A 23,398-nucleotide genomic window follows, 5' to 3' on the forward strand; every position below is an offset into this window, starting at 1 on the left:
TAAACAAGTTGCCAGTCCATTGAAGGGCAACACACATGCACACACTCATTCACACATCTAAAGGCAATTTGGAGAGACCAATTTACCTTACAGGCATGTCTTTGGACTGTGGAAGGAAGCCAGAGTACCTGGAGAGAACCCACGCATGCACAGAGAGAACATGCAAACTCCATGCAGAAAGACCCCCGGCCGGGAGTCGAACCCAGGACCTTCTTGCTGCAAGGCAACAGTGCTACCAACTGTGCATGATATGTCCCATTTAATATTAACAAAAAGACACAACATGCAGTCACTAAATATCTAAAAACTTGTATGCAATATATGGGTAAAACAAAATTAACAAGTCAAAATATGCAGCAACACCGCATTTATTTATTAAACAATTCATGCAGATGTTGTGTTATGGCATGTTGCGTATGATTCAGTTGCTCTTAATATAATTTAAACATGATATTTTATCTTATTTCTAGAAAAATATTTGTTACTTATTTTACAATTTAAAGCAGGTTTTCTCATTCTAACTTTGTAATAAAGAATGCAAAAAGCTTCTCTTAAACAAATCTTCCATGACTTGAGGATCTAGAGCTGACCACAGTATTTCCTAGAACAAGCATCAAATTATATCACAGTGGCAGAGGTTGTAGAACTGGACAGCACCAGGAACTGACATGATCCACACTATGCTCTCCAACATCTAAAAAGAGAATGGACCAACCCAGTGTTGATCAAGGGTGGTATAGCTCTAATCATGCAGGACCCCAAGAAAGGGGGGTTCAGGTCAGGTGCATTTGGTGGCCAATCAAGCACAGTACCACCATGGACCAGGTTTTGGTACCTTTGGCAGAGTGAGCAGGTGCCAAGTCCTGCTTGAAAATAAAATTGGCATCTCCATAAAGCTTGTCAGCTTGACTGTGGACTTCAGAAAACTCAACAGTGGTTCAGAAATCCCAGCAGATGACATGGCACCCCAAATCATCACTGACTGTGGAAACGTCACACTGGACTTTAAGCAACATGGATTCTGGGCCTCTCCAGTGTTTCTCCAGACCTTGATTTCCAAAATGAAATGTAAACTTTACCTTCATCTGAAAAGAGGACTTTGGACCACTGAGCAACAATCTATTTCTTTTTCTGACATTGTCTCTTTTTCAGGAGTGACTTGACACAAATGCAATATTTGTAGCCAATGTTTAGGATTCATCTGTGGAAGTGGCTCTTGATGTGCTAAATTCAGCCGCAGTCCAATCCTTGTGAAGCCCCCCTCCCCCAATTATTCAATGGATTTTGTTTGACAATCCTCTCAAGGCTGCAGCTATTCATGTTGCTGATGCAACCTTCTACCACACTTTTTTCTTTCACACAACTTTCTATGAATATGCTTGAATAACAGCAAGCTTCTTTTGCAGTGACCTTTTGTGGCTTACCCTGCCTGTGGAGGGTATTAATAAATGTCTTGTGTACATTGTCAAGTCGGCAGTTTTACCTATGGTTTCGTAGGTATTAATATGGCCATTAGACAACATTTTATGCAGTAAAATTACTTTTTTCAGTTGTGTTATGTAATATTCTGAGACACTGGATTTTGGGATTTATTATCTGGAAGCCAGAATCATCAAAATTACAAGAAACAAATGACTGAATTATTATTATATTATATACAAGAATGTCTTATACATGTTTTTTCTTGATCCACTAGGATAATTATCTGAACCACAGCTCAGCCAGAACTTGAATAAAATAAGGCTCAGGGGTTCTGATGTGAGGGGTGCGGCAGGAGAAGCAGAGAGGAGAGATGTTGCCGTCTGGACTGATGATGCTCCAAAGTTTGCCTGAAGAAGGTACAATTTTGGGCTAGATAGATAGATAGAACTATACAAAGCATTTCTTGATGTTATTTTGTCCGTATACAAAGAAAAAAGAAACATACTATGATACCGCTGGTTTATGAGATATCCCATAGGGAAACTCGTAGCTGTTAGGTTTTGACTACATTGCTACCCGTACTAAACTGACAGCTGTGAGTCGGAAATTTTAAACCGAGTCCCGTACCCTTCAAGGCTCAGGTTTTCCCTCTTAAACAGTCCAGAATGGCTTTCCAGTGTCAGCGTGATTGTTATATGAAAGTGGTACGTACCTCTAAAGAGGACACTAAACACAACATCCCGGAAACGTAACCTTTCAATCCTGCTGGAGCTGTTAGCATGGCTGCTAAACTAATGAAGCTAAACCTGACTTCACTTTTATTTTTAAGACGACGAAAATTGAAGTTATTTTGTATACCGAGTTGTGACTTGCTTATTTATATTCATTGTGTACTCCATCTATTTACCGTGTCTATTAAATTAAATGCGCTAAACTTGTAGTTTAAAGGCTTTGCTAGCTGACAGTCTCATTCATTTGCTTTCAGTTTGTTACCTCTGTAGTGTCCTGCTGTCCCGCGGAGCTAAAACAGGAGGTGAATGGAAAGAAAGAAACCCTCAAAGGCTTTAATGTCATTCTCCAAGATACAGTTTTATTTCCCGAAGGAGGTGGCCAAGTAAGCATGTTCACATTAAGCCTGTGCCACCGCTGAAAGTCAGTGTGTTACACGTTCTCCCTAATGCTCCCACAGCCAGATGATCGTGGCCTGATAGGAGAGGCTCCAGTTTTAAAGGTGACTAGGCAAGGGCCAGATGCCGTGCACTTTGTGACCTCACCTGTGGAGGTGGGTCAGGAGGTGCGTGTGAAGGTAGACTGGGAGAGGAGGTTTGATCACATGCAGCAGCACTCAGGTGAGGAGGAGGGTTAAGCTAAAGTGTTGAGCTATAAATGCATTCTCACTATTGTTAGTTGTACATATGATCCCTTGCAAAATAATGTATACAATTTTATATTTTACTTATTTTGTCACAACCACAAACGTCAAGGAATGTTATTGTGACTTTATGTAATAGGTCAACACAAAATAGAGCATTAATGTGAAATGGAAGGAAAATGATACATGGTCTTCAAATTTCATTACAAATAAAAATCTGAAATGATTGTCATGAATTTGTATTCAGTCCTATTAATTCAGATACGTCTGAATAAAATGTATGACTGCCATTTGCATTCACAAGTCCCTTAATATGTAAACAGAGTCTAAGTTACTCTGAGTATTAATCCAGTTGTTATGGGATGACCTCAAAAGTTTCCTAGAGAGCATTAGATAATAAACAGCATCATTGATACCAAAGGACACAACAGAAGGGTCAGGGATAAAGTTGTGGAGAGGTTTGAGGTGGATTCAGGTTATGAACTTTGGACGTCTCACAGAGAAGTGTATGGCAAAACTGCCAACACATAGTCGTCCACCTAAGCCAACTTGCTGGGCAAAGAAATAATTAACTGAGCCTGGTTCTGGTTCTGCTGCATGTTTCTTCCTGTTAAAAGGGAGTTTTTCCTCTCCACCATCGCTACACGCATGCTCAGTATGAGGGATTGCTGCAAAGTCCTCTCTACTGTTGCTACATGCTCATCCAGGAGGAGCGACTGCTACAAGTCACTGACTTGATGCAATCTGCTGGATTTCCTTAGATAGAAAAACTTTTTATCCAATTTGAATAATAAATGAATCTGACTGCACTGTTTGATAGTTAGGATTAATTGTAATGTATGAACTCGACTTGAAATCTGTATGATTTGGTTGAATTGACTTTGTAAAGTGCCTCGAGATGACCTGTTGTGAATTGGCGCTATATAAATAAAACTAAATTGAATTGATTAATCAAAGCAGCACCCAAGAGACTTACAGTAACTCTGAGGCACTGCAGAGATCCAAAGTTAAAAGGCTCTGTTGACAGGACAACTATTAGTCATGCACTCCACAAACCTGGGCGTCGTTGAAAGTAGGTCCAGTTTAAAGTTTGTTACAAGTCAACCAGAAGACACATTAAATATGTAAAAGTAAATCTTCAGATTAAATGAGACCAAAATTAAACCTTGGCCTACATGAAAAACGTCACTTTGAACACAGTGAAAACATGGCGGTTCAATAGGAATGCCCTTTTCAGCAGTGTGTTTTCCTTGGGTGGTGGGTGTGCTGATGTGGGCGTGTGTGGTACAGTGTATAAAAGGCTTGTTTACTGGCCCACTGGCTTTTGATGGATGAGCCTGAGGATGTCATGTTTTCATATTTGTGCTGGTCTATACCCCAAAACATACATTGAGCTTTGTGGTTGTAATGTGATAAAAAATTAAAAGGAGTAATAATATTTATTCTAAGATAAAGTTTTTTTTTTTTCCTGTTCCTTAGGTCAGCATTTGATCACAGCTTTGGCAGACTCGATGTTTGGATACAAGACCACATCCTGGTACATCATTAGACAGATTAGTCTCATTATCAAAAAAAGACCCCAGCATTTACCTGGTCTGATTTTTTTCCTGTCCCTCTCTTTAGGGATTTGGGCCGTCACAGAAGCACAATTGAACTGGACACTCCATCCGTAAAAGCAGCGCAGCTTCAGGAACTGGAAGAAGCCGTAAATGAGAAGATCAGAGCTCACATTCCTGTTAATGTCCAACTCCTTTCTTTAAACGACCCTGCAGTGGAGAAGGTGTGTATACAAAGTTGTTCTTACTGTAACTGAGCTTGTTTGTGGCAGTCAGTGATTTAAATGTGAGATCCTTCCTACTTACGTGTTCCTGCGAGGCAGGTGAGAAGTCGAGGGCTGCCAGAGGACCATGCCGGACCTATTCGAGTTGTTGATATAGAGGGCATTGATGCCAACATGTGCTGTGGAACCCATGTGAAAAACCTCAGCCACTTGCAGGTGAATCTCAGTTTCACTTAAACACAGCTGAAGTGATAATAAATTATTAATCTTTTGCTCCTTTTGAACTCAGGTTATAAAGTTGCTGGGAACAGAGAAGGGAAAGAAAAACAAAACCAACCTGATCTTCCTCGCAGGAAATAGAGTTCTGAAGTATGCAGAGAAGAGCTACAGCACAGAGCGTTCGCTGGTGTCTCTTCTGAAGTAGGTTCAAACTAAATTTTCAAAGCAATCCCCAAAACAAAGCTAGAGTGGAAAAACATCCTGGTCATCATTCAACAGGACGGGTCCAGATGAGCATGTCCAAGCAGTGGACAAGTTGCAGAAGTCTTTCAAGCTGCTACAGAAGGTAAGAGGATTACCTCTAATTAGCTTTTCTGGATGTAGCTAAAGCTGAAGCACTGAATGTCTCCAACCTTTTGAAAAACTGTGTTCAGACGAACCTGAGCCTGCTTCGGGATACGGCAGTCTTTATTGCTCAGAACTTTATGAACAACCCTGAGAGAGGAAACTTCTTCAGCTTACACAAGTAAGTCAATAAATCAAGAAATATAAACATTAGTCTGTTAATAGTACCTTGCAGAACGACCCACTTAAATCAGCCCATCATTGTGTAAAGTATAATGGTGGCAGCATCATGGTAGGGGGAGACTGTTCCATGCAGGTTCAGGGAAGCTGGTCAGAGTAGATGAGCAGATGGAGAAGACTCCAGGGGAAAACATTTGCTGATGTTTGTGGTTGTAACATAACTAAATGTGTAAAGTTTAAGAGGTTTGAATACATTTGCAATGCATTTCAGGTGTTTTACAATAGTTAAAATTTTTATTTATCTACAGAAAAGAAGGTGACAATGAGTTTATGAATATCATCGCCAATGAAATAAATACAGAGGTAAGACCTCCATCTGACTTCTTTCCACCTGGACAATAAGGTGTGTCCTCGAATAATTGTTTGACTTGCCTTAAGGAAATTCTGGTTTTCCTCACTGTTGGAGAGGAAAAGGGACCCGGTTTGTTTCTCCTTGCTGGACCCAGCGGACAAGTGACTGAATTAGGACCACAGTAAGAGATTTAAAGACATTTTTACATTTTTATTAAAAAAACAATGAGTGTTGAATACATCTCTGTGCTCTTCAGGATTTTAGAGTTGCTTCAAGGAAAAGGCGCAGGGAAGAACGGGCGTTTTCAAGGTAAAGCCAACAGCCTGGCCAAGAGAGAAGAGGTGGAGGCTTTACTGAGACAACACTGCAAACATCACAGCTCACAGGAAGGGTAAACCCAGCAGCCATTCAGTTGGAGCAGAAAGGAAAAATAACAGCAGTTAATGTTGATAATCTGTCTTAAAGGTGCCGTACAGAGCTTGACAAATTTGTGTGCACCCCTGAAAAAATGTGAACAAAGAGCTTAAAATAAATTAATCTTAGTTCAGTAGCGTATTCTCAGTGGTAAACTGTAAAAAACTTTATTTTGAGCACATTAGCGGATGCCCCTGCTGTTCAAACTCTGTCCCAAGGCAGTGCCAACGGTCCTAAAACATTTCAAAAGGTTGGAGCATACAGAGATCTAGACACTTTGCAGTGTCTAAATCGTCCTGAATACTATCTTCAGTTCACTCCACCTCACTGGTTTTCTTCTGGATTTAGATCTGGGGCTTGATATGACCATGAGAGAATGTTGAATGTGTGCCTAGTGAACCATTCCTGTGCTGAAAGACTCCCCTTGTGACCCATTTTCAGTTTTCTGGTACAATTGACCATATGTTTAGTTAAAATGTAAAATTTGCACTTCCAAGGTTTCCAAGGCCTTTGGAAGAGAAGCAAGCCCACAGCATCACCGATCTTCACCATACTTAAGTGTTAAAAACCTGGGCTGTGAGTTTCTTAAAAGCTTGATCTTAGTCTCTGGCTGAAGTTCTAGTGGAGTTTAGTAAACTCCACATGCTAGGACACTGGTTCCTCTGGTGCTCAATATTGTCAAAGTTTTATGGGCCTCCAGTAAGGTATCTACATATTTAGATCCTTCTGTCCTTGCCAGTTATAGACTCATCTCCAAGCTTCCATTGACTGCAAATATCTTAAAGAAGGTCATGGTGAACCAGTGAACTCCTGCTCTAGATCAGCACAGCATTATTGGTCACTTTATCAGGTTTTTGCAGATGGCATTGAACTGAAACATCTCTTCTGAGAGGATCAAATGAAGTGAAGAGTGACAAGGGAAACTGTTCTGGCCTGCTAATATTGGACCTTACCTCCACTGTTAATACAGTTGACCATCTCATTCTGCTTGATAGGCCGAGGTTCTGGGTTAGTGACTCAGATTACAAGTACAGATCTCACTTTTATTCAATCTGTTTTGGTTGCAAGAAGTACCATCTGAATATTAATAGGCCTCATATATCAGCCATCATCTCCCCCGGATTTTAAATATCTGGTATAGAAAACCCATTTCAGTCGACCTCTGGCCTGATTGAGTCCACTCAGTCTTGTTTTGCTACTTTAGTTTGAATTTCAGTAAATATCTTCAGTAGCTCAGAACTAGAGTACAAGGATTTGAAACTATTTTTAATAATCAGTTAATCACATATCTGCCTGCTGCTCATCATAGTCGCCAAATTACAATAAATCTTTGTTTATGTCTGTTCACATGAGGAAAAACCTTTAGGGAAACTTTTAAATATGAAAGTCTACATTTGACACAATCAAGTGTGAATCATTATTTTTGTGTTAAGAAAATATTTGTCTCATACACTTAAATTGTTTGTTCTTCAGGAAATCTTTAATTATAATAGCTAGGACTTTCACATCTCCTGTAAATGTCTGCATAATAAACAAAGTTGATTTAAAACTTGCAGGATCTTTATTGTTTTTCCTCCATTACTGTTTTACATTCTTTTGAAAGTGATGTGCTACAGGGACCACAACAGATCCTCTTCTGTTAGCTATAATCAGTTTCATGTTAAACATTTGTAATATTCTTTATAAAAACAAACAGGACAGACTGAATAAATGGGTTGGCACAATATAATCGATGATAATAATCAAAAACCCACCTTGTGACAGACGAACAATTATATCTCATATCACCTTAAATAGATTCCAACAGTGACCGTGTACAGAAAACTACCCACAGAGACAAGCTGACAGGAAGGTCTGATCCAGTACAAGACCAGCCTCTCAAACACAGAACCAGAACCTGTGTGTGACGCATTAAAACAGTTCATCACCAGTCTGTGGTTTTTAAGACCAAAGTGTGAAACATTAAAGTCCCACGTTTGTCACATCAAAGTTGTCCAGACAAAATGTATATTTAGTTATGTTACCAGTGCAAATATGCAAGCACCCCTTCCCAATAATAAAACACTATCAGCTGTAAAAGACAAGCAAAACATTTTCAGTTCGCCTGAGTGTGTGCAGTCGGTGTAATCCTTGTGTTGCAACAACATTCTGCTGTAGAGTTACTGAAGCGGCTTCACGATCTTCATTGAGATGTAGTTCTGGAAAAGAGAAGGAAAGCAAGTTGCTCCTCTGTTAGCTGAACTAAATACGCAGTTCTCTTCACATTTGTGAATGATATGTTAAAACCTTCAGATGCTATTAGAAATCATTGGAGTTGCAAAATCTCACTCTGCAAACTTACATTAGTCCTATTTTTAATGTTTAAGGCTAAGGAAAACCCAAAACTTAGTTTCTCTGAAATATTACCAATATTAACATTGTAGCAACAACATTTAGTGCTTTCACAGATCTGTTCTTACTGGTAAAGAGTACAACAGGATGGCGATGAAGAGCACTATGATGATGAGGAAGATGAGTCCAATGAACACCCATTTAAACCTTCTCCACACAATGAACTTCATGGTCTTGCATGGGTTAGTGAACCAGAAGAAAGATGTTTCTGGACGGCTGGTGGTTTGAGGGAATAAAACAGCATTTGTTAGAAGATAAAGCATTGAAATCAACCCATACTATCTGGTACAGTTTGGTACGGTGGACTCTTACTTGGGAAGGTCCAGCTTTGGGTTCATGTTGGGTTCATCTCGTCCTTTTCCTGCAGGTCTCTCGTCTGCTTCTGCTTCACTCACAATCTCCAGCATCATCTCCACCTTGCCCTACAGATACAAAAAAGAAACCTGATGAACAAGGACTCCGTGTCCGTGGAAACTTCAGTAGTTTGGACCAATCTGTCCACATATGCTAAACTACTAATATTTTTTTTGTTTTTTGAAAGCTATTAATACTTTTGATGCATTCATAGTCTTTGTCATTTTCTAATTGTGGTTCAAGTACTGGATTAATGAAATGTATGGATTTGTGAAAACATTGAATAAGAACCTCCCCAAACCCTTACTGGTCCTCCTTTTACCCCTATAGTTAGAGCTGCTATATATAATAACTGTACTTACACCCAGGACCTTCTTGCCATCTTGTTCCATGGAGCAAGGCCACCAGCCTCTGACAGACTGCTGAGCAAAGAGCGACTTGACCATCTTCAGTTTGTCTGGTGGTCCGGTTTCCAGATTATCCATCATGTCCAGGGAGCATTTCTCTGGGGTCTTGGCCGGAGGGACCAGCTTGCGTAAATCCAGCTCCAGCACACCTGGAACAACAAGGTAAACTTTTTTTATAATCTCAAGCATATGAATTTAAAAACTCTGACTTATGTTGTATTTTTATGTTTTACCCAAGTAATCATCCAATGAGAATTTGTCGTTATCCCATATCTGAACAATCAGCTTGGGGGGAATCCTGAACTCTGTATTGTCAAGACTCCAAAAGTGTTCCTGAAGCATAAAGAATACAAACATATTCTAGTTAAATTATTTCAACAACACAGTCTAAACATTGTAAACAAAAACATGAACACACAGTAAACCAGCAATAAGCCTTACCTTCTTGGACACAAGGCAGAGCTGTTCAGCTGGCAGATAGTCAAAGCCATAGACAAACCGCCAGTTAAAGTTGCCGTCTCCATCCAGAGACCTGTAGTGGACGTCAGTCTTCTGTTTGTCCTCCTCCATGCCTGGCATCCAGCTACCATAGAGAATGACAGGGACAGAAGTCAAACACTCATGCTCATGAATGTCCTTTATTAGAGTGTTTGATTGATTGTACAACAACCTCAGAGTTTTAAAACAACTGGGTGAACAAGTTTACATTTTCCCTAGTCTACAAGGGGTCAAAATGTTATATCCAGGCTCAAATATATACATATAACTGCTAATGTTTGATTAAATGTCCCTTACCACATGCATTTTGTAGCCATCAAGACTCAATAGAGCTAAGGTCGAGAGTTGGGAACGCTATCCCAGAAACTTGATAAGATGCTTTGTTCTTTGGAATCGTTGTCCTGTTGGAACATCCAACCGTTTCTACGTCTTAGCTTATGATCTGAGGTGAAGTGCGATTCTACCAAGACCATGATTGAGGGCTCAACTCCCCCAGACATTTTTCATGTTATTGTGGCCAAATAGGTCAATCTTTGTCTTATCTGACCATCAAAACATTTTGTTTTAATTTTAGAATGCTTTAAACAGAACTTGAAGAATTTGATTTTGGAGCTAGTCAGCACCCTCTAAGTCCACAGAGAGGTGCAATAGGCCATGGACACGGACACTGGTATTCCATCAGTTTCCAGCTCATTACAGACTCCAGGCTCAGTGGTTCCAGGTTTATTCCTCAACATCCTGACCATTTTCCTTTAAATCTGAGGGTGACGGTTTGGGTCTTCTAGATCTCAACAGTGACTTATGCCTACATACAATTGGTTGAACTAAGAATTGTTATATCTAGACTTGTTCTGAAATGTCTCCATGAGACTTTGACAGTTCTTGTTCTTATATCTTTATTAAATGTCCTGGATGTTCCCATGTATCAGGTTAAAGGTTACTCCAATGAATGGTAAATAATTTTTTATGCTACCAGGGAGAAACTACAAGCTATAGTTGATAATGGTCACCATCAAGTGGCCACTGGGCCATGGCAAGTTTAAATGCATTCTAGAACCTTCAACATCCACTATTAGAAGGTTCTGGTAAATACTTGAGCCTCTAAGTATAATTTTGACCATGTATGGATTAGATAAAATCCACAATAAAATGTTCAAATGCGAGGCCGGTTCTTATTAAGAAAGAAAGGTAACTGTGGCATACCCTTTCACATAGATATCACTCATGTTCTCTCCTGTGATGCTGGTTTCATCCAGAGTTACATCTGTGGTGTTCCAGATGACAGCCCGCAGGAAATACCTGAACATTCAGACAGATCAGTGTTGTCCGTATGCATCTGGGGAGAAAACGCTGTTGACTTACTTTTTAGGTTTGCGGGGTGTAACGTCAAAAGGAGGACCGGGGAGTCCGATGCTTTTTGGGAACACATCCACCCACATCTGCAGCCTTCCCTTTAATCAACACATTAGGGTGATGGGTATAAACTTCATCCGACACTGGGGGTATGTTCACTAATTTGCCAAGGTATTGATACCTATAAAATCTTTCACATTTGTCACATTACAATCATAAAAGTCAGTATATTTATTAGGCCTTAATGTGATAGACAAACACAAAGTAGTGCAAGTAGTGGAAGGAAAATAATGTCAGTCAATAAAATCTTTTCACCACGATTACAACTTCAACTGTTTGGGGTACTGTTCTACTAGTTTTGCTCAAGTAGAGACTAAAAATGAAACCCGTCTTAACCAAATAGCTCAGGCTCCGTCCAATTGGATCAAGCATGTCTGTTAACATAAATGCAACAGTTAACTGGGGCATTCTAACACGAATTCAACACATTGGAGCTCTGGCTGCATGTTTAGCTCCATCCTTTGCAGCATCTAACAGCTTTTCTTCCAGTATTGCCTTGTATTTACTTCCATCCCTGTCCCCATCAACTCTAAGCAGCTTCTCTGTCCCTGCTGAATAAAAGCATCACCACAGCATGATGCTGCCACCATGTTTCAATGTGGGAAAAGGTATTCACATATAGCATTCTGCATGTAGGCCAGAAAGTTTCATTTTGGTCTCATCTGACCAGAGCACTTTCTTCACAAATTTGTGGTGTTCCCCTACATGGCTTGTTGCAAACTGTATATCTGACTCCTTATAGCTTTCCGTTTACAGTGGCTTCCTTGTTGTCACTCTTTCATAAAGGTTAGATTTGTGTGAGAGTGCCAGGTGCCTCTAGACTGCTTCTCCAAATGATGGATTGAACAGAGCTTTATAAAGATATTCAAAGTTGGGTATACCATTTTATAATCAAATCCTCCTTCAATCTTCTCCAGTATTTTCTCCCTGACCGTTGATAACGTTTCTTCACTAATTGTTCTCCAACAGACCTCTGAGGCCTTCACAGAACAGCTGGATTAATACTGAGATTTAATTACGCACAGGTGACCTCTATAGTGACCTCTATAGTTGATCTGAATTTTATTTAGGGGCTGAAAAGAAATGCAGCACACTTTTCAGATTTCCACTGTAAACGACTTAAGACCATGTTTCATTGGACTAATAGATAAATGAGGTCTAACCTGAGAGAGATTGGGCTGGAAGGAGCTGTAAAGTGTCCTGGTCTCCACATGTTCAGGAACAAGCCCATGTGTTCTAAGGACATGCAGACAGAGACGTTCCCAGGGTGGGCCCAAGTGCTGGTGAATTTCTGTGTTGCTCTCTTAATGACAAAACAGAGGTGGTTTGATGGGACAAAGTTCAAATAAACGGCCCCTTCCTAATTCATTTTAATATCTTACCAAACTGAGCCAATGTGTAATCTTTTCCGTTGAAAGTAAGCGACGTCCCGTTGTCTTCTGTCCTGGGTCTGGACAGCCCCTTCAGACGAGCCAGGTGCTCCAGGATCTGAGACGGTTTCAGCTGGTCCCGCCACTGGTTGATGCCAGAGCTTGGATGACAGACAATCATGTTTCATCCCTTTTCTTAAAAAAAGTTAAAATGTTTTGTTGAATTTGAAAATGTACTTACATGCAGTAGCTCTGAGGAAGGCCACAATAGGAGTTATAACGAGACAGTAAGCGGTTCTCCAGGTCAATCACAGTCTCACCGACCTTCTCATCACGAGTCAGGAGATCATAGTCATAAACTGAGATTTTCAGGTCTTTGTCTTGAGGCAGGAAACACGTCATCTCAAACATCCTAAACATGAAGACGGTTTGAAAACAATTGAAGTGACATTAAGGGAATAACAGATAAGGCTGGTTGAAGATACTCATTAGATTCACCTTCCAAACACAGGGTTTATGGTGTTGGGCAAGTAATGATCTCTGTCATCGACTGTATTTCTTCCCACTGATATTTTTATGTACGGATCGCACTGAGGAGACACAAACCAAGAATAAACCGAGGCAACTGCCTGAAGCATGGGTGTCAAAATAAGTGGGCGTCAGTCTCACCCTGCCATTGTTGTCTTTAGGCTGCAGGTCAATCGCCCGAATCACATAAATCCTGACCAGACACTCCTGAGGTCCGCTTTCCGGCAGCTCTCTGAACTGTCGGGGCGGGGCAGCAACACTTGGGTCATCCGGCAGGGGGTACACCTTGAACGCACCCTGCAGGTATGAGAAAACACTGCACTCAACTGATGAAAGGTAGTTTCCATAAAGTTAACCCATCACCACTCAGCTTTGAAGGTTCTGAATGGTGCTAAACTACCTTGAACTCGCCAACCACACTGGGGTCTTCGTCCCCATTTTCATTCTTGCCTTGATGGAGTTTGAACGTGTTGCAGAAGTCAGTCAACCCTTTGAACTCTTGGACGTTTTCCAACTCACAGTCATACACCTGAAAATTGACACCAACATTTAAGACATCTGCTACCAGAAACATAATCTGCTTGTCATACAATGAGCCATAAAGTACCAGATCAGTATGTGTTGGAGTGTGTAGTTAGGAAGAAATAAAGTCTGCGTACTTTAAGTGTATCGTAGCCTTTTCTTATGTAAGGGCCACATTTCTCCTGGTCTCCAACTGAAGCGTAGAATTTACTCCACCAATCAACCGTTTCCTTTTCCTGAAATGCATTTGCTTTGCATGATTACCTTGGCATAGTTCAAATGTATAAGAACTTAAAAGCCAAATATGTATTTATCTCACCTTTTCTGCATGCTTTTGAGAAAGGATGGTAAAAAAAATAAAATAATTAAATACATCAACAGTTAATCATGACATCATTAGAGGACACATGGTGAAGGTGGTGTGTTGAAAGATTATTAGTGATCTGACCCTTTTTTTATGATTGGTAGAAAGCCTGTTAAACACGGGCATAACAATGAGATGGCAGATATCTTCAAACTGTAACAACTTTGCTAAATCAAAGATTTAGCAAATCTAAGGTAAAAACACCCAAACACCCCATGCTTGCGATTAAACGTTTTCCAGTCATTTGGGTTTCAAAGAAATACGTATTCAATGAATCCAAACTTATTGAGCCATTCATTATCAAGCCCACTGACATTTATAAAACACATACTTTTCACTAAATTACCTGGATTTCAGATGTCACCAATAAAAATCCTAAAGTGCACTGTATTCAACCCCCTTTGCTCTGATACCCCAATACAATATACTTCTATGGAGACTGGTCAGTAGATCTCAAAATGGAAAGAATATGGCAGAACTGACAAGAGACCATTAATCAGAAACAGCGAAGAGGCTTAAGGTAGCTTTGGAGTTGCAGAAAAAGAAATCCACAGGTCAGGTAGGAGAATGTGTCAACTGGGTAACTGTGTGTACTACTGTGTACTTCATAATTCTAGCCTTTATGGAAGAGTCACATGAAGCAGGCCACTGTTAAACAAAAGCAATAAGACATCTGATTTGCAGTTTGCAACAAGCCATGTAGGGGAATGGCCCAGTCAAAGTACAGACCTAAATCCTCGCCATCCAATCTGAGCCTTAGGTATTTTATAAAGAAACTTCAGTCTGTAGATGTGTAAAGCTGGTAGTGATACGTCCAAAAAGACAAAAGTTGTTCTACCCCAAAGATGGTTGTTCTACAAAGCATAGGGTGGTCACAGGGTGGTCAAATGAATGCCATAGACAGATTTTTAATTGTAAGACAATCTAAAAACCATGAATCCTTTTACCTCTCCCTCACAATTATGTGCCATTTTGTATTGGTCTATTACATAAAATCCCTAGAAAATACATGAAATGTTTTGGTTCGACATGACAAAATGCAAAAAAAGTTAACCATCTGTCTGCCTTTGCTCGTTTTCATGTTATGCCCTTGCTGAGATCAAAATAATTCGGTGTGCTCATTAAAGCGGTTTTGGAGAAACTTAGTAAAATCAGTTAAGACGACAGCCCCAGTGTGGATTAAAGCCATGGTGTCAACATTATGAGGAATTTTCTTAAGCTTGTGTCATTGGCTTAGTGAATTAGAAAGCTACAATGATTAATCATACATACAAATTGGGAAGTTGGGGTGGCCAGTTTGTTGAAAGCAGCAGACATACTGTACAAAAACTGCAAGCCAAAGTATTAAAGTCTGTCAAAATTTGACACTTTAGGAGCCAAACTTTGTTTCTAAGCAAACTCAGTGCTGGGGATATAGGGAAGATATAAGAAGCTAGCATTTACCCGAGCCTCCAACAATGGTCGGGCCTCTTCCACGGTGATGGAAACATCTTTACGGGGTGCGCTCATCAGAGCCACTGTTGAACAGAAATAAAGATTTTCTTCTCTTTCTGTAATAATTTGTGTTTTTTTAAATACTGAAACTTACTCTTGGAGGCCCTAGCGCCCTCTGAAACGACAACATACGGGTCACATCTGAACTCCTCCAGAGACGTGATGGTGCACTGACCGACCACAGGCTTCCTGCCAAACGGACGATGGTCGATCACCTTTACAACGATGGGAGGAATGTACATCTCATCCTTAGGAAGGAGCTGAATATGTAAGGAAAACGATATGATTCAACTTACAGCATAAGGGACAAGCTTATTATGTGATATTTAAGAGAGGAACATCCTTAGATGTTGGATGAATTTGTCATAATGTGCAGGGTTTACAGTTTACCAATTCTTTCAACGTGTATGCGAGCTTTAAGCTACATCTGCAGCAACTTGCAAATTTTCTCATCCCCTTGTCATGTTGCATTCAAAAACAGGTATTTTGGGGGGATTGTAAGTGAAAAACCTTTACAAAATAGTGCAAAACTGATGGGGAAGCCAAATGATACATGTTTGTCAGTCAGTCAGTCATTTTCTATACCACTTCTTCCATAGTGGGTCATGGGGAAGCTGGCGCCTATCTCCAGCAGTCTATGGGTGGGAGGCGGGGTACACCCTGGACAGGTCGCCAGTCCATCGCAGGGCAACACACAAACGACCATACTCATTCACACACCTAAGGCCAATTAACCTAACAGGCATGTCTTTGGACTGTGGGAGGAAGCCGGAGTACCCGGTGAGAACCCATGCATCTCCCACGCATGGGAGAACATCCCACGGCCGGGAGTCAAACAAAGGACATTCTTGCTGCAAGGCAACAGTGCTACCAACTGCGCCACCGTGCAGTCCAAAACATGTTTGTATGCAGTTTAATTTAGACATCCAGGTAGAGGAAAGCTTTTTAAAAAGGGCATAAAAACTATTTAAAAACAAAAGGGTACCAAGTGTTTCAGAGTTCAACCAAACACCTTTATCTGGCAAAAAAAACACTACAGCTCAAAGTTGTCATGTGACTGTATTAGGTCATGTGATTTCCTTCTTTGTATATTGAATGCCAGAAACATTTCCTGGTTGCATTTACAACTGTCGACAGTGTTTTGTTTTAAATGTTTGCTTATCCACTGTTTTGTAGCTTAAACCTCGTCAAGACATGGTTCTCTCGTTTCTTTAACAAAAATATCATCATTCAACCCCTGAGTCAATACTTAGAAGTACAGGGGTTGGACAATGAAACTGAAACACCTGGTTTTAGACCACAATAATTTATTAGTATGGTGTAGGGCCTCCTTTTGCGGCCAATACAGCGTCAATTCATCTTGGGAATGACATATACAAGTCCTGCACAGTGGTCAGAGGGATTTTAAGCCATTCTTCTTGCAGGATAGTGGCCAGGTCACTACGTGATACTGGTGGAGGAAAACGTTCCTGACTCGCTCCTCCAAAACACCCCAAAGTGGCTCAATAATATTTAGATCTGGTGACTGTGCAGGCCATGGGAGATGTTCAACTTCACTTTCATGTTCATCAAACCAATCTTTCACCAGTCTTGCTGTGTGTATTGGTGCATTGTCATCCTGATACACGGCACCACCTTCAGGATACAATGTTTGAACCATTGGATGCACATGGTCCTCAAGAATGGTTCGGTAGTCCTTGGCAGTGACGCGCCCATCTAGCACAAGTATTGTGCCAAGGGAATGCCATGATATGGCAGCCCAAACCATCACTGAGGCAGCCGTGGTTTTATGTTTTTTGGATACAATCTGGGTTAGCACCCGAACATCCCTTTCAGACAGCTTCCTCTTGCGTCCACAGTTAATCCTGTTGGATGTGGTTCGTCCTTCTTGGTGGTATGCTGACATTACCCTGGATACCGTGGCTCTTGATACATCACAAAGACTTGCTGTCTTGGTCACAGATGCACCAACAATTAGTCCTCTTTTGAACTCTGGTATGTCACCCATAATGTTGTGTGCATTTCAATATTTTGAGCAAAACTGTGCTCTTACCCTGCTAATTGAACCTTCACACTCTGCTCTTACTGGTGCAATGTGCAATCAATGAAGACTGGCTACCAGGCTGGTCCTATTTAGCCATGAAACCTCCCACACTAAAATGACAGGTGTTTCAGTTTCATTGTCCAACCCCTGTACCTTTTGCTGGAGGTCTTTTGAGAAATGTCTTTACTAGCTTTCAAGTCACGTCACAAATTAATTGGACACAAACCTGGACTTTGACTAGGCCATTCTAACATGAATATGATTTTATCTAAACCATTCCTTTGTAGCCATCGTTATTTATCTCCCAATCCCCATCAGCTCTCACCAGCTTTGCCGTTCCTGCTGAAGAACAGCATCCCCACCGCATGATTCTGCTACCACCGTGTTTTACTCTCAGCATGGTGTGCTGCGTTAGTTTTCAAAAGGGTTTTGCATATAGGCCAATAAGTTCAATTTGGTTTTCATCTATTTGGAAGACCTTTTCCTTTTCTTTCCTCTTTAATTATGCAGTACGTTGCGTTAGTGCAAAACCCCACCACCATACTTTGAAGTTTATTTTAATGTGACAAAAATGCTACCTTCACATGAAACTGCATTTTTAAATATGTGTGGACTTGTTTGCTTTATCTGGAGACACCATAATTACCACTTTGATGAAGAGGACAGAGTTGGGGAAGTTGGGACTCTTTTTCATGTTCTTGATCACAGCAGACTCCACCCTTTGGCCCCCACACTCCACCACCAGACTGGGGGAAGATACTGCAGCGAGCTGGTATGTCTTCATGTTCCTCAGACCCCATGCAAGAATCTGAACACCAAGAGGCACACAAAGAGAAGAGAGGGTATACAGAAAGAAGGTCTACAGTACATACCAAACGTTTGGACACACCTTCTCATTCAAAGAGTTTTCTTTATTTTCATGACTATGAATATTGTAGCTTCACACTGAAGGCATCAAAACTATGGATTAACACATGTGGAATTATATACTGAACAAAAAAGTGTGAAACAACTGAAAATATGTCTTATATTCTAGGTTCTTCAAAGTAGCCATCTTTTGCTTTGATTACTGCTCCGCACACTCTTGGCATTCTGTTAATGAGCTTCAAGAGGTCGTCACCTGAAATGGTTTTCCAACAGTCTTGAAGGAGTTCCCAGAGATGCTTAGCACTTGTTGGCCCTTTTGCCTTCACTCTGCGGTCCAGCTCACCACAAACCATCTCGATTGGGTTCAGGTCCGGTGACTGTGGAGGCCAGGTCATCTGGCGCAGCACCCCATCACTCTCCTTCTTGGTCAAATAGCCCTTACACAGCCTGGAGGTGTGTTTGGGGTCATTGTCCTGTTGAAAAATAAATGATGGTCCAACTAAACGCAAACCGGATGGAATAGCATGCCGCTGCAAGATACTGTGGTAGCCATGCTGGTTCAGTATTCCTTCAATTTTGAATAAATCCCCAACAGTGTCACCAGCAAAGCACCCCCACACCATCACACCTCCTCCTCCATGCTTCACGGTGGGAACCAGGCATGTAGAGTCCATCCGTTCACCTCTTCTGCGCCGCACAAAGACACGGTGGTTGGAACCAAAGATCTCAAACTTGGACTCATCAGACCAAAGCACAGATTTCCACTGGTCTAATGTCCATTCCTTGTGTTCTTAATCCCAAACAAGTCTCTTCTGCTTGTTGCCTGTCCTCAGCAGTGGTTTCCTAGCAGCTATTTTACCATGAAGGCCTGATTCACACAGTCTCCTCTTAACAGTTGTTCTAGAGATGTGTCTGCTGCTAGAACTCTGTGTGGCATTGACCTGTTCTCTAATCTGAGCTGCTGTTAACCTGCGACTTCTGAGGCTGGTGACTCGGATGAACTTATCGTCCGCAGCAGAGGTGACTCTTGGTCTTCCTTTCCTGGGGCGGTCCTCATGTGAGCCAGTTTCTTTGTAGCGCTTGATGGTTTTTGCGACTGCACTTGGGGAAACTTTCAAAGTTTTCCCAATTGTTCAGACTGACTGACCTTCATTTCTTAAAGTAATGATGGCCACTTGTTTTTCTTTACTTAGGTGCTTTTTTCTTGCCATAATACAAATTCTAACAGTCTATTTGGTAGGACTATCAGCTGTGTACTGTATCCACCTCCTGCACAACACAACTGATGGTCCCGACCCCATTTATAAGGCTTGAAATCCCACTTATTAAACCTGACAGGGCACACCTGTGAAGTGAAAACCATTTCAGGTGACTACCTCTTGAAGCTCATCAACAGAATGCCAAGAGTGTGCGGAGCAGTAATCAAAGCAAAAGGTGGATACTTTGGAAAACCTAGAATATAAGACATATTTTCAGTTGTTTCACACTTTTTTGTTCAGTATATAATTCCACATGTGTTAATTCATAGTTTTGATGCCTTCAGTGTGAAGCTACAATATTCATAGTCATGAAAATAAAGAAAACTCTTTGAATGAGAAGGTGTGTCCAAACCTTTGGTCTGTACTGTATATATGTGCATCAGCGTTTGAGGTTGTGCCTTACCTCCACAGCTGTGAGCTGCACCACGGGTCGGATACCCTGAGGAACCATATAGAGGTTTTCTGCTCTTTTTGGGGGAACCAGGGGAAGATCCCATTTACCTGACTACAAAGAGAGACATTCTTATTTCTTTTCCAAGATTATCCTTAAAAGACAAGAAAGATAAGAGGATGAAATAGTAAAAAAAAAAAAAAACAACAAACCCCTTAATACTAATGCACTGAATCCAGGGTTCCCACACGTTTTGCATTTCTAAGTTCCATACTGGCACATGGTTTGAAGAATAAAACCTCAGTCATAGACTATCCCCAATATTATGTACATCTGCATTTTCCATCTTTTCCCAGTCAATCACGCAGAATGCCAACTGTGAGAACACATTACCACTAACCTTGTAACGTAAATTAATCAAGGCATTTGTAAGATAACTACAAAATCTAGAAACCTTTGGTATAGCGGAGAATTCAGTCTAAACGTGTCTGAAGTAACACAGACAATATCTGAGAGGAATGTTAAACAATCTGAGTTCTACAGACTCAGGTTCTTTGACTGTAAAACAAAGTTTCCCAGAGCTTTTATTTCAAACCTTGTCTTTAAGAATTAGTTCAGCTGCTACGAGTGTTTCCCCAGACTTCTTCCCCTTCCGGATGACGGGACGCCACAGCAGTTTGGGCGTCTGATCCATGCTGGAGTTCAGCTTCACCAACGGGGTGCAAACACTGCGGCCGAGCAGCTCATCCTTCCCCTTAACAGAGGATCACATGTTACAGTTACACGGATGTTTAGCTGGAATTTCCAAGGGTTCATAACTAATGAGCATCAAAATTCATTTCAAGGGTAAAACAGAGGGGTTCATTTTTATACAACCATACAGGGGTTGGACAATGAAACTGAAACACCTGGTTTTAAACCACAATAATTTATTAGTATGGTGTAGGGCCTCCTTTTGTGGACAACACAGCGTCAAATCGTCTTGGGAATGACATATACAAGTTCTGCACAGTGGTCAGAGGGATTTTAAGCCATTCTTCTTGCAGGATAGTGGCCAGGTCACTACGTGATACTGGTGGAGGAAAACGTTTCCTGACTCGCTCCTCCAAAACACCCCAAAGTGGCTCAATAATATTTAGATCTGGTGACTGTGCAGGCCATGGGAGATGTTCAACTTCACTTTCATGTTCATCAAACCAATCTTTCACCAGTCTTGCTGTGTGTATTGGTGCATTGTCATCCTGATACACAGCACCGCCTTCAGGATACAATGTTTGAACCATTGGATGCACATGGTCCTCAAGAATGGTTCGGTAGTCCTTGGCAATGACGCGCCCATCTTGCACAAGTATTGGGCCAAGGGAATGCCATGATATGGCACTGATCCACCCCCATGCTTCACTCTGGGCATGCAACAGTCTGGGTGGTACGCTTCTTTGGGGCTTCTCCACACCGTAACTCTCCCGGATGTGGGGAAAACAGTATAGGTGGACTCATCAGAGAACAATACATGTTTCACATTGTCCTCAGCCCAATATTTGCGCTCCTTGCACCATTGAAACCGACGTTTGGCATTGGCATGAGTGACCAAAGGTTTGGCTATAGCAGCCCGGCCGTGTATATTGACCCTGTGGAGCTCCCGACGGACAGTTCTGGTGGAAACAGGGGAGTTGAGGTGCACATGTAATTCTGCCGTGATTTGGGCAGCCGTGGTTTTATGTTTTTTGGATACAATCCGGGTTAGCACCCGAACATCCCTTTCAGACAGCTTCCTCTTGCGTCCACAGTTAATCCTGTTGGATGTGGTTCGTCCTTCTTGGTGGTATGCTGACATTACCCTGGATACCGTGGCTCTTGATACATCACAAAGACTTGCTTTCTTGGTCACAGATGCACCAGCAAGACGTGCACCAACAATTTGTCCTCTTTTGAACTCTGGTATGTCACCCATAATGTTGTGTGCATTTCAATATTTTGAGCAAAACTGTGCTCTTACCCTGCTAATTGAACCTTCACACTCTGCTCTTACTGGTGCAATGTGCAATCAATGAAGACTGGCTACCAGGCTGGTCCCATTTAGCCATGAAACCTCCCATACTAAAATGACAGGTGTTTCAGTTTCATTGTCCAACCCCTGTAGCTCCATCTATTAGAAAAGTAAGAGATGTAGGTTTACTGCAGGGAAATACATCTGACCCCCATTTGTCTTCATACTCTGGACCTTGTGCTGACATACACATGACAAGTGTGAACAAATGGATGGAAATTTCCTCATAACTCTGTACTGTCTGACCGTTTTGTAATAACCTTTAAGTTTAATTTGAGTACTCCACCCCTGAGAGAAAGTCTCATTATTGTAGATATTTTTCAGACAAAGCCTTAACAGCTTTTAAAGAACATCTTCCATTTTTAATTTCCTTATTTTCAGAAAAACACAGCCAAGTAAGGCCATTTATTCCCACCCTTTCACAAATTCAAAACCCAAATCCAAATTTATTTATAAAGCACATTTAAAAACAGCAAGTTTGCCCAAAGTGCTGTACAAATAAGATAAATAAAACATATTAAAACACCCAACATGTCAACTCACACCAGGCCAAATGAAACTGAAAAAGCAAGAATTTTTAAATAGAGACTTAAAAACACAAAGAAAAGATGCCATATTTGAGGACAATGCTTTTCAGAGGGCCAATAAAGCATAAAGTACATTGCAATAGTTGAGATGAGTTGAGATTAAGGCATGTATTATTCTCCCTAAGTCATGCCTCAACAACATAGGTTTGCCATTTTCCTCAAGTGAAAAAAACCTTTTCAAATTTAAAATGAGAGATCAGAAATTACACCCAAATTTGTTACATGCTGTTTGATCTATGTATCCAGGCAACCAAAAATTAATAAGTGTGTTGCATGGGGTGCTATTAGACCCTTGTAAAATAACCTATGTTTTGCTTTCATTGAATCTTAAAACATTTAACGCCTTCCAAGCTTTAACGTCTTCCCTGCAGCTTAATAGGGGGTTGCATGGAGAGTGGATTATTAGGCGTTAGAGGCAGATCAATCTGGCATTTGCGTAGCAGCGGAAGGCGATGCCATGTTTTCTAAAAGACCACAAAGGGAGCAGGTATAAAGAAAATAAAAAAGAGGTCCAAGAATTGAACCCTGAGGAACCCTGCAAGAAAGGGGGGCTGAGGTGGACAGAAAATGTTCAATATTAACACTAAACGTTCTGTCACTAACAAGAATGAAGCCAACCGAGTGCTGCACCTTTAATCCCAACTCAATGTTCCAAACAAGAGAACAATACTGTGGTCCACAGTATTAAACGCTGCAGACAGATCTAAAGTACTAGAATCACAGTTTTCAGAGGAATTTCCTTAAAGAATGTCATTAAAAACCCTTAACAGTGCAGTTT

The 23,398-nt window shown here is 41.0% G+C and overlaps 2 protein-coding genes across 6 annotated transcripts in view; one reads left to right on the top strand and one right to left on the bottom strand.

The window, feature by feature from the left end:
• The first annotated feature begins 1,971 nt into the window (after positions 1–1,971).
• aarsd1 (alanyl-tRNA synthetase domain containing 1) lies at positions 1,972–7,637 on the top strand. Its single transcript, XM_047378145.1, has 12 exons — positions 1,972–2,126; positions 2,408–2,536; positions 2,612–2,771; positions 4,274–4,331; positions 4,418–4,574; positions 4,674–4,790; positions 4,864–4,994; positions 5,073–5,139; positions 5,228–5,319; positions 5,627–5,681; positions 5,757–5,851; positions 5,927–7,637. The coding sequence occupies exons 1-12, from the start codon at positions 2,088–2,090 to the stop codon at positions 6,063–6,065; spliced, it is 1,239 nt and encodes a 412-aa protein (XP_047234101.1). The 5' UTR covers positions 1,972–2,087; the 3' UTR covers positions 6,066–7,637.
• LOC124875754 (myoferlin-like) overlaps positions 7,627–23,398 on the bottom strand; it is a 52,471-nt gene continuing 36,699 nt past the window's right edge. For 2 of the 5 annotated variants that reach the window (XM_047378141.1, XM_047378140.1), the window contains 22 exons: positions 20,582–20,740; positions 19,999–20,100; positions 18,116–18,277; positions 15,520–15,685; positions 15,375–15,448; positions 15,204–15,260; positions 13,887–13,898; positions 13,705–13,803; positions 13,446–13,574; positions 13,187–13,342; positions 13,016–13,107; positions 12,759–12,929; positions 12,530–12,678; positions 12,311–12,450; positions 11,097–11,185; positions 10,938–11,033; positions 9,678–9,819; positions 9,470–9,569; positions 9,192–9,385; positions 8,788–8,897; positions 8,544–8,691; positions 7,627–8,282 (listed from right to left, as the gene is read on the bottom strand). In XM_047378141.1, the coding sequence (XP_047234097.1) occupies positions 8,244–8,282; positions 8,544–8,691; positions 8,788–8,897; positions 9,192–9,385; positions 9,470–9,569; positions 9,678–9,819; positions 10,938–11,033; positions 11,097–11,185; positions 12,311–12,450; positions 12,530–12,678; positions 12,759–12,929; positions 13,016–13,107; positions 13,187–13,342; positions 13,446–13,574; positions 13,705–13,803; positions 13,887–13,898; positions 15,204–15,260; positions 15,375–15,448; positions 15,520–15,685; positions 18,116–18,277; positions 19,999–20,100; positions 20,582–20,740 (2,586 nt within the window). In that variant the 3' untranslated portion in view covers positions 7,627–8,243. The remainder of the gene's footprint in view (positions 8,283–8,543; positions 8,692–8,787; positions 8,898–9,191; positions 9,386–9,469; positions 9,570–9,677; positions 9,820–10,937; positions 11,034–11,096; positions 11,186–12,310; positions 12,451–12,529; positions 12,679–12,758; positions 12,930–13,015; positions 13,108–13,186; positions 13,343–13,445; positions 13,575–13,704; positions 13,804–13,886; positions 13,899–15,203; positions 15,261–15,374; positions 15,449–15,519; positions 15,686–18,115; positions 18,278–19,998; positions 20,101–20,581; positions 20,741–23,398) is intronic. The other 3 variants (XM_047378144.1, XM_047378143.1, XM_047378142.1) reach the window with 2 other exon arrangements.

Source organism: Girardinichthys multiradiatus, chromosome 10, assembly GCF_021462225.1.
Source record: "Girardinichthys multiradiatus isolate DD_20200921_A chromosome 10, DD_fGirMul_XY1, whole genome shotgun sequence".
Taxonomy (NCBI): Eukaryota; Metazoa; Chordata; class Actinopteri; order Cyprinodontiformes; family Goodeidae; genus Girardinichthys; species Girardinichthys multiradiatus.

Excerpts from the sequence above, each read along its gene's own strand:
- aarsd1 (XM_047378145.1), top strand. The coding sequence starts at position 2,088 with ATGGCTTTCCAGTGTCAGCGTGATTGTTATATGAAAGTG. Across the intron at positions 2,537-2,611 it reads TTCCCGAAGGAGGTGGCCAA|CCAGATGATCGTGGCCTGAT; the intron begins GTAAGCATGTTC and ends ATGCTCCCACAG. Across the intron at positions 2,772-4,273 it reads TCACATGCAGCAGCACTCAG|GTCAGCATTTGATCACAGCT; the intron begins GTGAGGAGGAGG and ends CCTGTTCCTTAG.